Source organism: Scleropages formosus, chromosome 22, assembly GCF_900964775.1.
Source record: "Scleropages formosus chromosome 22, fSclFor1.1, whole genome shotgun sequence".
Lineage (NCBI taxonomy): Eukaryota > Metazoa > Chordata > Actinopteri > Osteoglossiformes > Osteoglossidae > Scleropages > Scleropages formosus.
In genome coordinates, this window is record NC_041827.1 from 4,188,810 (window position 1) to 4,206,135 (window position 17,326).

The 17,326-nt window shown below is 43.3% G+C and overlaps 1 protein-coding gene across 1 annotated transcript in view; it reads left to right on the forward strand.

The window, feature by feature from the left end:
- Positions 1–17,326, forward strand: part of megf6b (multiple EGF-like-domains 6b) — a 76,095-nt gene that overhangs the window by 5,762 nt on the left and 53,007 nt on the right. The window contains exon 4 of the mRNA XM_029247945.1: positions 10,935–11,039. Within this exon, the coding sequence (XP_029103778.1) occupies positions 10,935–11,039 (105 nt within the window). The remainder of the gene's footprint in view (positions 1–10,934; positions 11,040–17,326) is intronic.

The following is a 17,326-nucleotide window of genomic DNA, read 5'->3' on the forward strand; positions in this document are numbered from 1 at the left end:
TGTGGGCAGTGTTACTGGGGAGCAGGGGGGAGGTATGTGCCCTTGCGTGGCCCTGTATACTTCCAAAGTCCTGCCTCTGGTACTGGGATGTCACGAGTTGGGGTATCAACAGCAGGCTCTGGTGCCTTTTGGTACCGGGTGCTGTGTTGCCCTACCCCCAACAACCCACACTGCAGAGGAGGGGAGCCCTAAATCAAGGCAGGGTGAACAAGACCACCCACATCACACCTGCATCTTTCTTGCAGATGTTCCAGAATCAGCCTGTGTGCACTTTCAGCATGATCAGTACTCTTAACTTTTTGGGTGAAGCATCAAAAAATATGGCACTCAAAGGACGGGGATACTTGGAGTTAGTGGGGAAAAAATCATTCCTACAGTCGCTGTGGAAAAATCAGGGTCAGAAGCTGTAGGGCTTCTGTCAAACCAAGGTTTTGCATGAAGGGCTGAAGTGTAAGAGCAGGGATTTAGTTGGACAAGCTAAACATGAAACTGTAGAGCTTCATTATCTCATAGCGTTGCATTTGTTGAACTACATCTGCTTACAGCATTCCATTTTGACAAGCATGAGATCCTTAAAGCCCCAGAAATATTTCTGCCCTGTGTCTCCATTAAATTTTTTTTTCCCCCCCCCATCAAAAGCAAACTCTTCTGTCAAGAGCCCAGGCGTCACTAAGCTTGGCCATTTGTTGGCTTTGCTGTGACAACTAGAGAGCACTTCTCCAAGGTTAGCACCACTAGTGACTGGCCAGGATGCCTCAAGGGGTCGTAGTCCTTTAAACGGATTTAACCCCAGCCTTGTGAAGCCACATAGCCTTCATACTTTGACAGCAACTTGGGTGAGCATCCAGAACACAGTTGCAAGGGAAAGGTCCCTGAGACCCCCCCCCCCCGATACCACCAGTCTTCTTTGCTGCTGTGACGCTGGAATGGGGTCAACAGTCGGTCCCCCAAATCCTCTCTTTTCAGCACCGTCTCATTACCATTGCTAGCAACACCACCAGTGGTGACCTCAATGAGCTCTTTGTCTTAGCAAAGGCAGGTTCACCATCATAAAGGGACTCTATTACACTGTGTCCCACCGGAGACCAATTATGATATCCTACACAGCATTCCTGCAACTCTCTTTGGTGTCTCTCTGACTGTAAGTCCTTCCCCTTTGTTTTCCTCTTTTGTGACAATGCCTGTTCCTTTTCTGTATGTGGAAAAAGCCACAACTTTCTATCTTCATTACTTGAGACTTGGCGGGGCTTCAAGAATGGGGTAAATGAATCTTTCTCCTCTGAACTGTTGAGCAAGGATGAAAGAAGTCTGGGGATGGAACACACCCCTCTTGCTTGTGTGCCCTCTGTGATTTGCCATCTCTGAAGCACCTCGCTCAGCACAATTCAATCCGGCACTTTATATCACAGGGGGAGTGAAACTCTGATAGAAGGGGTGGCTCAGTAACGGCAGTCTCAATGGATTGAACAAGGGCTTTGCACAAATCCCAGCATGGATTGGAAAGTTCTTTACAAAGTGAAATTAGAATGGTAACTCCAATGAGCTGTGTAGAGATTTTGGCTCATTTCCATGTATTCATTTAGCCTTTCTCCAAAGCGATCTACATATTGTAGAAAATACAATGTGTACATTACAGTAGCAAGAAAAGACTCTTGGATGCATACGCATGATTCTTAAGTACAGTTAATTGCTTTCCACCATATGAACCAATGCTCATCACAAGTAGCTGCATAATTCAGAATATCGACGACTCCTGATCACCTTTTTTGTTGAGATACAAACATTTACGTACGTACGTACATTACAGGAGAAGCTGCGTAAAGGCTTATCTGGGCATGATCTTAAAGTTATACTGCATGAACATTTACACCTTACATGAACTTAAGAGATCAAGGGCAAAGTGAATCTGGAAGAGGTGAGTTTTCAAACCCTTTTTAAATGTGAATGTTTTACAGCAGTTCTGAGTGAGAGGGGAAGGATATTTGACCACAACGGAGCCAGAACCGAGAACCTCTGTACTTTCTTTCATGCGTGGGACCACCAAGCGGGCGGACATGGAAGAGCGTAGCCGTCTGGTTGGGGTGTAGCGAATGATCAAGTCACGTAGGTAACTGGGAGCAGTTCTATTGATGCATTTGTAGGCCGTAACCAGGGTCTTAAAGCCTGGGTATTTGGGATCAAAGCCCAAAGAATAGTTCTGATCTCCTGGCTCTTGAAGACACCTGTATATGCAAGTCTTTGTCCTACCTGAGCACTAAGTGCTTCACTGAGTAAATGACTTGCCTAAATGAACTGGTTGAGCTTGTACTGAGGTTATCTTCAAGACACAGAGGAGCCAATATAATTTGAGAATGAAATCTTTGGGGGAGGATCCCTCTTCAAGCTTGTGTGTTCTGTATCCAGGTTTTGTCTGTACCTGGATTCAGTGTAGTTGGGTGGAACTGAGTGTTCTGTATTAGAAAGGGTTTGTGAAGGAGGGGGTCGGCAGTATGTGTCTAAAAACGTAGGCGATGGGCTGGTCTGCCAGCAATGCAAGATTGGCCTCTGACTTCTTTCTGCTCTAAAAAAAATTTGAGCCTAAGCTGATTAAGCTCTTGAATTAGGCTCAGTGGGAGCCTGTGGAGGGCCAGGCCCTGCTGGTGGGAACCCCTAACTCATACCCCTTTGTCAGTGCAAGGTAGTGCTCTATCAGCCTCTCCTACTGAACCAGTGCAGAGAAACAGCTGTTAATTCTCCACAGGCACTGGCCAAATGTCTGGCTCCTGTACAGAAGAGCTTCAGCTTTGTCTGGGAAGCGCTTGTGCTATTTCCAACTAGCAAGGTTCAACAAACGAGCAGCCATAGATATCACTGGTTCCTCACTGCCTCCAAAGAGTACACCTTCTACCAAAACTCCTCTGTCCTGCTTTTTCCTTTTAAATGTCCAAGGAGGGAAGGTTGTCCAGAAGGTTTTGTCCTGATTAAATGGCCCATTGAGCTCACATGGCTGACTTTCATTGCTTCATGCTTAAAGTGATTTGTTGTGCACTTGGAAGATGACGGTGTTTGCAGCGCTCTGGTTACATGGAAAATGTGTCTTAAAGTCACTCAAATGATATAGCTTCCTTAAAAAAAAAAAAAATTCCAACTTTTAGAAACGAGTACAAATACACACAAACTTATTTAATGTTGACATCCTGAACAAACAGAAGTAGGTGTGAGACAACAAATGGAAAAATCAATTAACACCTTAGTACCAGATGTTTGGTTTTCATAGCTAAATTAACATTTGTTAAAGATCTCAGACAATTCCATTGATACTAGTTGTTCAGTGATTTAGGTAATGCTTTTCGCCAAAGCAACTTATTTATAGAGCTGGGTAATTTTTACCAGAACAACTCAAGGGTGCTATGACAGGAAAAGGGGTTCAAATCTGCATCCTTTGAGTGCATGGGGGCTCCCACCACTGCACTGCCTGCTGGCCTGGATATTGAGCCACTAGAGCTTGTGCAACATCATACAAATTTGATATTGTATAACTGAGCCAATGTATTGGACACATTAGCAATGTGTATTTAATACTGTCACGGTGTCCATGACAGTATGTCTGATGTCTTTGCAGTTTCCTGACATGATAGGACATTGGCCCTAATATGTAAATATGATTCCACTCTGGTAAATTGCCCCTCTCATTAGGCTTCGCCGTTACCTGCCACCCCAACAGTGTGTCATGACCTGTAGTAATGGGCAATAATCAGTCAACTTGATGCTTTTCGGATGTGATTTTGTTTTCCTGGCTGGAGAAGATATTAATTCACAATTCAAATGTATTTTACAAATACATTTTTATTTATTTAGCAGACACTTTTCTCCAAAGCGACTTCCAATGAACTCTATGCGGTGTCATCATCCCACATACCTTATTCACCGTGGTGACTTACACTGCTAGAATATAGGTTCAAATACCCACCTTTACAACTATGAAAGTACATGCATTACCATAGAAACGTATTCCCTGTTTTATTCAGTAACTGTAAATTGAGGTTCTGTGACCTATTTGACTTGATCATTTTCTGATCCTCATCAGTAGACTTCATCAGTGGGTCCTCAAAGCAACTAATAGAGAGCAACTGCCACTTGAACATGCTGGAGTGCCTGAGTATGTCAAGAGCCCCTGCGTCCCCATTGGGGACAGTAAACACTGGGTAGCTCAATGGATACCCACACAGCCACACAAAATCATTCCAAGGATAAATATTTTGTGTAATTACACCTTGTTTACAAGCACTGCTGTCTCACAGCGGCCGGTTGGTGTGAGAGAACGTGGGTTCGATCCCTGCTCCGTCTGTGTGGAGTTTGCATGTTCTCCCCATTTCTCCCAGGTGCTCTGGTTTCCTCCCACAGTCCAAAGACATGCTGTTCAGGCTCCCCCATAGTGTGAGTGACAGTGTATTGCCCTGATGTATGGATGAATGACCCAGTATAAATAGTGTAAGTCACTGTGGTGAATAAGGTGTGTAGGCTGATAACACTACAGAGTTCATGGGAAGGTGCTTTGGAGAAAAGCATCTGATAAATAAATAAATGTAAATATAGTCAACCTCAGATGTGGAGCGGATGGACCGAAGCCTATTCCCATCTGTCTCTACGACTGTACCGTGCTGCCACACAAAGACCTTGAGTGGATTAGCAGCTTGTCCAAACAGCAGGGGGCTGCGAGGGCTGTTCCCTGATGTTTTTGTTTGGACCGTCTCTACTACGGAGTCTCAGCTGACAGATAGGTGCCATTCGTTTTACCCTTGCAGCCTCCTGTCTTTTTCTAAACCGCACTGCCACGCTTAAAGCAACTCATGTGCCCACCCTTTAATTCCCCTTTTTGGGTAATTAGAACGTTGGGGGGCATTACTGTAGTTCTGCGCTCCACATTATGTTTTGCTCTGCAGAAGAATGTGTCAAATAAAAGGGTACACAAAGAACAAATTCAAGGAAAATTAAACAGAAATGCTTTGAGGAGCATTCCTAAACATGTAAACAAGGTGTAATTACACATTGTGTAAAAGCTATTCTTGCATCACAATTAAAACTGAGTCTTTAAAAACAAATTAAAGCGAAGACTGTCAGAAGAAATGTTTTGAAGTAGAACGCAGTGTTACCCATGAAGTAAAATCCAGGCCTCAGCTGGAAACCCCCAGGGTGAGAACAACAAAGGGCTCCATGGAAGGTGGTGGAACTGAGGGGCATGAAGGGGATGTTTATGTGTTGAGGTGGACAGGACTGCCACTCTGTCAGTAACCTGCCACCAGAGCAAAGCACTCTTAGAAGTTCAAAAGAAACCCTGCTCGTGATATGTAGTCAGTACGGAGGGTGCAGGAAATGAGCTGTGGACCGTCATACCATCTCTCACACACACACAAAAGCCCACACACTCATGCTGTAGCTGTGGACAGACAAGTACCTGTCACTTCACCTCCCCCATGCTGACAACCTCTGTTCAACAGGGTTGAATGAGATTCCCGTGGAGGTGGCAACAGAAACAAAAGTGGTGTCAGAGGTTGGACACGTTAAGGATTAAGTGATACGGTATAGTATCGGTACCAACAAGATGTTACGATTATATACGATCATTAATCTCACACACACAATCTGAAACCGCTTGTTCTGAGCGGGGTCGCGGTGGACTGGAGCCTAACCCGGCAACAGAGGGCGGGAGCTGGGAGGGACGCACCCAGGATGGGATGCTAGTCCATCACAAGGCACCCCAAACAGGACTCAAACCCCAGACCCACCGGAGAGCAGGACCTGACCAAACCTGCTGCGCCTCCCCCTCCAATATCATTAATGGTATTAATAATGTAAATCTTATGCAAAACATATTAAATACTAACTAGATACTGACAGTAAGACTCAGACTGAACAATAAATGTTTTTTTTTTTAATTTTTTTTTTTAAATGTTACACTTAAGCTGGACAAGTTTTCAGTTTTAGTTGTAACAAGCACTTAATCAGTATCTTCAACAATAAAATAAGCGTATTGACTTTCAGTGCATCCATCTGAGACCTCTCTTGGCTCATTTTATAGCCTGCTAAAGAAAACACTGTCTCCGATGGCACGCTATTTCCTGGTACGCAGAAAGTGTGTTAACGTAAGCTTACGCCGCACACAAAGAGAAGTGTGAATTGTGCTGTGGTTAAATCAAACGAGTATCATTTTGCTCCCATGACTGTAAATTGCCACCTTTCCTAAATAAGCATGATTCTGTGAAATTTTCATTAAGTATCCTCAATTTTTGTTGAAATTTCTTTTTTTGGGAGAATAATACAGAAAATTAAAATTTTGTTGGGCTAAAATACTGATAGTGGTACTGGAACTTTGCAAAATGAGTATTTACCGGTATGAAATAAAGCGGTAAATGATACCGTTCTAATATCGGATACTGGTGTCCGACCCTGGCGATACCATTTTTCTTTCTTTCTTTCTTCCGTCCCCACCAATGTGGTCCATCCTTAGTGCGTTTCAGCCAGTGAACAAGCAGTTGAATGGTTCAACCTCGACCCAATGGAAGATGACTAATAACCCTCAGCATGCTGGGAAACGAAATTCCATGGTAGACCACAGTGGCTTTAAACATGTATTTGGAGTCAATGAGCTACACAGCCCTTTTCAGTCGTACCAATCCAAAGAGTCTCCAGAAGTAGACTAGGAAACCTCTCATGAGGAACAGAACAAGAAGCTTTACATTTGAATCCTGGATGGGGTCCCCATGGCCACTGTGGAGTGTAGCACTATTGTCACGTCCCAGTACACAGCAAAGGGAAGTCCCTCAGACACCCGGACCACCCACTGTACCTGAAAGACGGCGACTACTTCTCCACATCCTGACCATTACTGGGAATTTCTGTCTAGTCCAACAATGGGGGCAGTTCTCACTCTGGCTCAGACGGACAATGGAAGAGCGGTATCCATTGTTTATAACTACCAGGCCTCCCAAGTGCTTGCAAACTTTGTCGTTCAACACTGAAGGTTTCTACAACTGACACTTAAGTCTATTGTGAGATACCTACTGCTCGCTGTCACCAACTGGGATTCGAGGGTTCTTGAACATGTTGGAGGGCTTGAGCATGTGAAGTGCTAGCTGCTCTATTAGTCACTTTGAGGACCCAGATCAAGCAAAAAGCAAAAGTCTACTAATGAGGATCAGAAAGTCAAGTCAAATAGGTCACAGAAGCACACTTTTGTAATTATTGAATGAAACGGGCAACGCATTTCTGTGGTCATGGTGTTGCATGCATATTCTTTCATGGTCATCAAGTCACCGCTTACCGTGACAAACTTTGTTCCAGAAAAGTAGCTAGTGGTGGGTGATGTCAAAAGAAGAGTAGCTTGACTGCCATGGTTGTGCTGGTTGTCATAGTCCAAGTGTCTTTAACCTTTTTCTCTGACAATCTGGGTGCTTCTGAAGCCGATGAAGGCCAGGATCTAAGTTGCTATTCTACAGGCTGCGCGTGTCTGTAATTGTGGGATCTGTTTCTGTTCTGTAGTGGCATAGTACCAAAGACATTATGTCAAGAGAGTCCAAAGCAGCCACAAAGTACTTGTTTTTGGAATGAAGATATTTTCTTACTGGGACTTGCTTCACAGGTCCTCTTCTCATTTATGGGTGCTTTACGAACTCGTGGGATTGGACTAAATGAAGCTGTGCAGATTGTAATCCTTTACATCATGGAACTCGCTGGGCCAATGGAGCACTTCCATGTCTCGCATTTGCTTGTTAACCCTGGAATGAAATGCAGTGATGAGAGGACAAATTCCTGTATAGTTAAATCGACTGCGAAAAACATCTTTCTGCCCTGCTGCAATGTGGCAGCGCCCGGCTTGCACAAAACATTTCCATGGCATTCTATAGCACAACAAATCTGTGATGAGCTAACGGAAAAGCTACAGGGTTATTTACAAGTTACCAGAGCGAAGGTAGTACTGCCTCAGAAGAAAACTGAGTACAACATTTCAGAACTTTGCATCTGCTGATTTGCTGTGATCACCCATTATTTCAGTCTTGTTAATCCACAGCCCTTTTGGCAAAGTTATGGAATGGAGGCTGATTTGTTTTACATACACGGTAAGGAAATATATTTTGTTATGGTGAATACCTTAAGTTCCATGTCAAAATACAGTATATGGATTGCTAAAGTATTTTTTTTCTGCTCAAAAAATTAATATCTCTATAAATCAGATGTGCTCCAGAATTTCTGTACTCCTCTCTGAGTTGTGTACCTCTTGGCGGTACATGTTGACACCTTTTAAATATTGAAATTTTTTGCCCTTAAGTATGCAGGTGTATTTGCAATGTGTCTGTGTACTTTCTCAGTCTCTGTGTTGCTGGGACCCAGAGCTGCTATTAATAAAAAAAATATATATATATAATGTCTTAAAATGTTTTGGTACATTTTGAAGGCCTTTTGTCAAAAAATACTATTGGTTTTGTTTACTTTGAGTACGAGAATCCCCACCTCTCCACCCCTGTATCTTGTGTTTGGGGTCACATATGCAGGTAGGATGACCAGTTTCACTGAGGTCACTCTTCTCCAATACTGTATACGCAGAAAGTGGAGCAGGGGGTACCGTGGTGGTCGCACCTTGTACTGGGGTACCTGGGTAAATTGATAAATAATAGGTTTTTGTATATAAAACTACTAACATTGCAAGTCACTTATGAGAAAAATGTCAGCCAAAAAATAGATGGATAAATGTGGTCTGTTGCAGTGTGTTGGTATATTCCGCTACTTTTGTTGTGCCCTTTTTCCCCTCATTGCACTTTTTTTGGACAAGAGCTACCCGTTGTGCGTATATGACCAGAAATGCCACTCCGGGCGGTTTGAATGGAATTTAATTGAATTTGTGAACGTGGGTTTTTGAGCAAACTGTCATCCATCAGCTGGGTAGGAGGTAGGTTGGGCGAGGAGTGGGATGGAAGAACAGGGTAGTGAAACAAAGTAGACATGACATTTACCGTTTCACGGTTGCTCTGAGGATTATGAAGTTGTTTGAATTGTTCTGGCAGGTGCACACACTTCCTTTCTTTCACTCTTCTTCAACCTGACTCTTTATTTGCCCTGCCAAAGCACTGATGCATATAGTGGACAAAGTATGAGATTTTTGGTCATGTTCGTGAAGTTATGTTTCTAGACGAGATTCGTCACGCACTTAAGCTAAAACTTATGCTTCATGTGCAACTTGGGCAGGTCTGAACTATGTTAAAGTGGAGGGGTCTCAGAAGCAGGTCATGTTCTCACAGGTGATGGTATTAGATGAGCACTAGATTCAGGTGTGCGTCTTTTGCCAGACCAGAAGGGGTACTTCGTAGAATCGCATCCCGGATACAGAGGAGAGAGGCGGATGGATTCCTTAGGAGATTAAGTCATGTAGACATTTATGCTCCACCAAAGCCTAGCAGCTGCCAGGATGGGGTCTAAGACCAGAAGCACCCACTTCACTCCTCCAGTTCCCTCCCTCAACTCTGCAGGTAATCCCACATCTCCCATGCACAAGGCAGTGCTTGGTGGGGAGCGGCAGATGCAGAGGCAGGGATGGCTAAGGAGGTCAAGGAGGTCTTCCTTGTGCCTGGCACCTCCGGGATGTGCTGTCTGAGTGCGGGGTGGCATGAAAGTCAGAGAAGGAAGCTAGGACTTCGAGCACTAGTTTTTCTGAGGAAGCCCTGCCCTAATGAATTTTTCACACCCCCTCAGGGCGTTTGAGTCAGTAGGCTTGAAGAGATTAGGCAGCAGTGGCCATTAGAACCACCCCCGCCCATAATCTTGTAACATTTTTTTCCACCGTTGAACCCCTGATTCATTGAATTCACAACCCGTGTGCTTTTGTGAAGAACATTATTATAGGTTAGCTGAGATGTTTGGCATTAAGTATGAAGATGGAGAATATCTTATATCCACACCAGTTTTGACTCCTCAGTATGTGGTTGACCAACACATTACATACATTTGCATGTATTCATTTAGCAAACGCTTTTGTCCAAAGCGACGTACATCTCAGCAAAACTACAATTTATGCATTACATTAAGAGAAAGAGACATAGCTGCAGACATGAGACTCAAGTAACCCTAGTTTGTTGCCTAACACTTGGTGCAGCGATCTATATGAAGCGAAATTGGAGTTGAGTCTGTGAATGATGACCGGAGTGACCCAAGTCATACAGAATGAGTGTTGTATGTGTAAGAAGCTGTCATGCGTCCCACAATGAATCAGTACGGGTGACAGATGCACCATACAGCACGTCTTTTTCATCATCCTCTTGCTTGCTGTTAGGAAAAATGAAAGGAACGGAAATGTAAATCAAGTGTGCCTCTCTCAAGGGGACGGTCCACGTGTCTTAGTGGAGATGTGACTGATGTGTGTATGTGGGTGTATTTTCTGTACATCTTATGTCACAAGGAGTCCATAAAATAATAAGATTAATTAGTAAGGTTTAAACAGTTTTAAGTGAGATTATTGCTACGTTTTGATGAATTACCTTGAAAGTAAGGCAAGATACATTCAAAATCGACTAGTGTTTTACCATTTCGGTCCCAGAAGGAGTGCCTAAGGACTGGGAAAAGGGGATGTTAGGTTTCCTAACACAATTCTTAAATCCCTTTCCACTAAATTTGGCTAAATGTTCAGGGAAACCACTTTCTGGATTAAAAAGGGCTAACTAGGTGAATTAAATGGAGTTTTTTTTTTTTGGTACTTTTCTGGTAAGAGCAAATGGTGTCCCGTGTTCTGTTGTTAAAGTAAGAGGGTGATGGACCAGACCGATTGTGAGCTAACAGGGTGATAACCTGCTGGTGGACAATCTGTTTTATAATGTGCAGTGTTGATGACTTCACTACAACCTGGTGTTTACTTGGAGCTTCTCCTTATCTCATCTTCTCCTCTCTTTCCCTCTCTGGTTTGACTCCAGCGGTCTGCAGTTATGGAGTGTGCTTCAATGGTGGTCAGTGCCAAGAAGGTTCTGCTCAACTCTGCGACTGTCCAGCAGGCTTCAACGGGCCCAGCTGCCAATATGGTCAGTATCCAACTACTCTTGTCTATCATTTATGCTATGTTTTTGTGGGCATGCCATCACAACACCTCCTCATTAAATATGGTTTTGATCCACACTCCTTGTTGCATGGAATGGGAAGGGTATGTACTTGTGGATCAGAGTTGGTTGTATTGGTCATTAGTTGGCAATTTGGCGGGCCAACGTGGGTCACCGCTTCCTCCACAGGTAAACTGCTCACTCTCTTAAGAAAGTGACCGAGGGGTTCTTGTGAAGTTTGCATGCGTATTGATAATGTTTTGGCTTATATAGGATCGCTACATGTGATTTACAGTAGGACATGGTACTGTGGAGCAGGTTTATTGAACCACGCCTTTGCCAAACTGAAGTTTTGGAAATTTGGCACTCTTTCTGGCTTTTCATGGTGTTTCTTACTATTTGTGCCCATCTTTGACCTGTAAGGCTCCTTCACATTATTCCTTCAGAAACTATATGAAGTGCTTTTCAGGCATTGTTGCAAGACTAAAGCAGGTAGCCTTCATGTTACAAACCTGTGTGTCACAACTACATTACTTTCTCCCTGCATTTCCATGATATATATCAAGTGACAATTTCTTTTAGCTGCCACATAATTTATTTGTATCACAGACCAGTTGCACTTTCTCCAGCTCCATAGTACTGTTCTACACAAATAGTTTTACACGTGCTACTTAGTCAGTGGGTCTTCCTGGCCCGGTGCTATCTTCCCCCATCCCTGCTGAGGTTGGCGAATGCCAAGAATGTTATCTGCAGGCAACTTGGAAGTGTAGCCAGTGAATCTGTGCTTTGCACAGAAGGATGTTGTTGTTTTTACGATAGCTACACACGACAGGAAATTCCTAGAGATCTTGCATGCCACCGAAAGCTTCCCGGTTCCGGATATGGCTCTGGGTGTCCAATCAACAAGGGCCCTTGAGTGGCCGTTTGCTCTCCATCAGGTTCAAAGGTGCCGGAACTCCAACAACGTGGGTCTATCTCCCAGACACCATCATCAGCACTGACTGATCGAGGAGTCGTTTTATGAAGATGCTGAACGTGCATTGGGCAGGGAATATACTGTGGCATGTGGTGCTCAGGGTTTGGATGGGGAGAAGAAAGATGCACAGGCAGCATTCTTTTTGAACGTTTTATTAGAACACTGGCACACAGGGAAATGATGCTCTCAGTCCAAGGACCTACATTTTACATTACATTTACATTTATCCATTTAGCAGATGCTTTTGTCCAAAGCAACATACATCTCAGCAAAAATACAATTTGTGCATTACCTTAAGAGAAAGAGACATGGCTGCAGACATGTGACTCTTAAGTAAACCTAGTTTACTACCTTCCACTTGATGCACTGATGTTTATCGCTCGAGTAGGTGCATCAAATGCAGGATAGATGAATCCTTATAACCTCCTACCAATTTTTTTTATAAGATACAGAAACAATCGCATACAATGCCGGAGTAGCGGCTGTATAAAGTCACTGTACATGAGCTGGAGAGATCTTGGGTGAAATGGGTCCAGAAAAGGTGAGTTTTCAGACCCTTCTTGAATATAGACAGAGTTAAGGGACCTGAACCTCAATCCAGCCTTCCCAGCCTGCTTAGCACTCCCAGGCTTTCTCCTCTTTTTCCTATCTGGAAGATGCAATCACCTCTTTATATTCCTCGTACATCACCCATATCCAGCCAGTTACAATTATTGCATTCTCCCGCTCAAACACATGGTAACGCAGGTCGTTACAATACTCTCAGTAGAGATCTGAGCAGCACACTTTTCTGTGATTAAGAAGTACAAATAACTCAAAGTTCAGAGCACAGTTTGCATATGAGTCGCAAGAAAAATGGGACCAGCATTGTCCTCATCCTTGGAGAGGTATACAGTGCAGCTGGTCCTTGCTGCCCTGCCCTATAGTCTTGTTAAGAGCCATCAAGTTACCAGTTTTCAGCATAGAAATATGGATTGTTCATTTAGACTGTTCTAATTTACCTCCGTGGCTCAGCAGGAACAGGAATCTTAGCAGAGTGTTTTCCAGAGGAGGAAATCTTCAAAATAAAATCTCATTTAAAAAAGGAACATTTAAAAATATGTTGAATAAGAATATTTACCCAATTATACAGCATGGCAATTTTTACTGGAGCAATTCAAGGTGAGTGCCTTGCTCAAGGGTCCTACAGCAGGAGTGGGATTAAAGCTGCTCTCTGAGTCGTATCACTGTGGATTTGAGAATTTTAGCAAAGAAAAACAGAGACTTTAAAAGCATCCTCTGTGGTATCTTGATTTTTTTTTTTTTGGTCACTTTTTGTCTTCTGGCAGGGGTGTATTGTTTGCTCTAGTTCCCGTGAAGGAATTACATCTACCCTTAGTGTTCAGTGTGGTGAAAGCATATTACATAGGAAATAGTCTGAGGAGATTATGAAGGTGACGAAGAAATCTATGGCAGACTAGAAAACCCCCACATGTGCAAAACAATGAGAATATTGTAACCCCCAGTGTGTCGAGGCTCTGGGGGGTGTTGGAGCTGGAGGTGTTGGAGGTCACGTGGGGAAAGACAATAAAGGAGTTTTGAGTACAAGGGTCGTCATCTGAGCTTCGGATGTCCATCTGGACTTCCTGTGCCTGCTGGGAGATGGAATGGAACCCCGCTGGAGTTTAAGAGCCTGGATAGGACAGCTGTACTATAATGATGGGATTACAGCCGGCACAGTTGGTTCAGGGGTGCCAACTTCTGAGATGTGACTCTGCTGTAGGTTCTGTGAACTGGATCCTACGTAAAATGTGTTCTGCCGGACCCTTGGGTGGCTGCAAAGTCCAGATTGGAGGCTCTTTGTGCTCAACTCTACGACCAGCAAAAGTGAGTTTCTGTAGGATGAAGCTGCTCCACTGAGGTGGCCAATGATTTACTTGGAAGCCACAGGATGTCTGTCTCCAGGAAAAGCCATTCTTTTTGATAGCTGTAGAATCAGCAGCAATATATGGCCGTTTCCCGCTTTGTCCAGCCTACTCATGCAGTCACCCTCTGAGAGGCTTCTATTCAGCATACTTGTCTCCCCAGGACATTGCCCTCCCACTTGGGAGTGATTAGCTGTAAATAGAGTGATGGCTGTACAGCTCAGTGATGGACACAAAGTAGAGCCCTGCTCCCCCAGGGTGTTTGTTCTGATTGGTGGAGTCCATCCTCCTGGTAAGAGCTTTTTGGGGACTTGTGTTGCTGGCATTTATAATGTACGCAGATAGCACCAGGCCAAGAAGGAAAACCCTTGAAAGGGGTTTTACATGTAAGTGAAGTTACATTGTGCGTTCAGTATATTCACTTGACCTTTTTTTTTTTTTTTATCAAGTGTAAAGTTGTCTTTTTCTGTTTGTTTCAACACTCTTGAGCAAGGGGCTTCAAAGAGGTAGCAAGTTGAACCTCTCTTTCTTGCTGTAGCGCCACAAACGTATGTCCTTCTTGGGACAGCTGGTAGTGTAGTGGTTAGGGCTGCTGCCTTTTGACCCAAAGGTTGCAGGTTTGAATCACTCCTCCGGCTGTAGTACCCTTGAGCACGGTACTTAACCCAAACCAAAATTGCTCCAGTAAAAATAGTACACGTTGTATAAACGGGTAAATAATTTTAAGTAGCTTAACACTGTAAGCTGTTTTGGAGAAAAGCATGAGCTAAATGAAGTGATGTAAATTATCCCTACATATCTTTATCTGTGTCATGGTGTGCAAGGTTTTAAATTTGATTGCTCCTTGACGTGTAGGGGTTGTGATCTGTTGTAACGTTGCCTGTTGACAGATGGTGTGAACGAATTTTGCATCTGCTCTTATGTGATCTTCAGTGTTTCAGGGTGGTACTGTTTCAAATGTAACCTGTGCCTGATGTGTCTACCATGGGGGTGTTTGGGCATGTCCTCAGGGCGTAGGCACGCGGTGAGTGTTCCGGTAGTAGTGGGGGTAATCTCTGGGTCTGGGTATCATCACAATCACCGGCTTTGCATTGAATGAACTGACCACTGAATTCACACACTGGCCTCCAGCAACAGCCCAACAGGAATGACAGACATGCATTTTACAGGCTTTTGATTTGCCACTGGTTTTAAATCCTGTCAAGGAAGAAAAATGACCACCGTTATTTCTCGCTGACCTCCTTGTTTGGATATACCTCATTTTAGCCCCCCTGTCGGTCCTTTTGGGGTTTTGCTCAGCATGAAGTTTAATACTGTTTCGTTCCTAAGTTGCAGCAGAGTACATGTTGTGATATAAGGGGTACAGTGTCCAAAATGATGATGCCAAGTGCTGCAAGTAAATGGTTACTACTGCAGTTTATTTTGTCCAAGTAGTGTTTTATTTGGACAAAACACTCATTATAGTCATCACCTACTTCTACATAATAATATGATGCTGGAAATTTTTAGAAAAGTCTCACCTCACATAAGGACCAGACGTTGATCTACTGGGTGTCAGCATTTTTTTTTTTTTTTTTGTTTCAGAATTTTCCTTTTAATTTATAGAAATCCACCCCTTTTTAAAATAGCTACGTACTGTTATAGTACAGGGACTTATTGTATAAGTTCTTTATCAGAGCATGACTTGAACCACTTGGGGTAATTAATGTCAATCGCCCTGATGAGAATAGGAGAGTAATCTGACCAGTCATTTGCTGCTGTTTTATGTGGAATAATTAAGTTTTATTATTAATTTAAAAATATTTCTTTAAATATTGAACTACTTTTAAATTTATCTCTTCATTCCTTCAACATCATCTTTGCTCAACATGTTATTATCTATACGCTGGCTGAGTCATACTGCCTTCAGAATTATTTTGCATTTCTAAAAGACAGTCTTATCCAACTAAGGTTTTTGGTCTTTTTAGCTTTTTAGCTTGAATGAAGAGTGATGGAAAACAATAAAAAGACTACAGTTACTGTGTGGTAATGTGCTCATTGCAGTTGCAAACATTGACATACCATTGGGATCCACAGAGCTACAGGTGAGTAACAGCAGAGTAATGGCATACGCTTGAGGATTTTAAAGAAAAGGTGAAACCAAACAGATGGGAGAATGTGAGACCGGTGGAAAACATTCTGGTGTTTATTAGTATGCGCTTCATCAAAGTCACAGGGTGTAATGAACGTGTGCAGATGGCAAAACAAGGCATGGAGGAGGGCATTACACATTAGTCTGGAGTCTAGATAAGCATTTGGGGTTGAGTCATCAGGCAGGAATAGTAAGGACAAGAAAATAAGAGGCAAAATGGGGCTTATAGAGAAAGGAACATGGGGACAAAGATAAAGTGATAAAGTGATTCCATTGTGAGTGGAGTTCATACGGGTACCTACTGTGGAAGAGCAGCATGTGTGAAGAAACGCTTTGTTTCTCTCTGTCCCATTGCATAGGTATACAATCCACAGCCTTATTGTATATTCTAGCACAAAGTTGGCAAATAATTTAAAATCCCCATTATTTTTGTCTGAAAAAACTCCTTGTGTTGTAAGTGAAACACTAATTCTAGTCAGAATTTCGACAATGCATATGGACTCTTTCTCACTCTGTAACGCAAGCCTTTAACAAGCACAGGGGAGTTCAGCATTTATAATCTTAATCCATCATCCAGGTGGAGAATGAAAGAGACAGACTGATCCTAGAGGCAAGAACAGAACTGGTGTTTGGGAATTCTCAACCTCTTTGGAAGGAATGTCGTAGAGTTGGTAGCTTAGTGGTTAGAGCTGTCGCCTTTGGACCTGAAGGTTCGATCCCCACCTTTGGCTGTAGTACCCCTAAGCAAGGTACTTACCCTAAAATTGGGGGGCATGGTGGCACAGTGAGTAGCGCTGCTGTCTCACAGCGCCTGGGTGGTGCAAGAGGATGTAGGTTCGATCCCTGCTCACTCTGTGTGGAGTTTGCATGTTCTCCCCGTGTCTGCGTGGGTTTCCTCCAGGTGCTCCGGTTTCCTCCCACATTCCAAAGACATGCTGTTCAGGTTCCCCCTTAGTGTGTGAGTGACAGAGAGAGAGAGAGTGTGTGTGTGTTCCACTGATGTATGGATGAGTGACCCATTGTAAGCAGTGTATATAGCAGTGTAAGTCACTGTGGTGAATAAGGTGTGTGGGCTCATAACACTACATAGAGTTCATTGGAAGTTGCTTTGGAGAAAAGCATCTGTTAAATAAATAAATGTAAAATTGCTCCAGTAACATTACCCAGCTGTATAAATGGGTAAATAACTGTAAGAAGACTAATATTTTAAGTTGCTTTGTAGAAAAGCGTCAGCTAAATGAATAAATGTAAATCAAGCAGT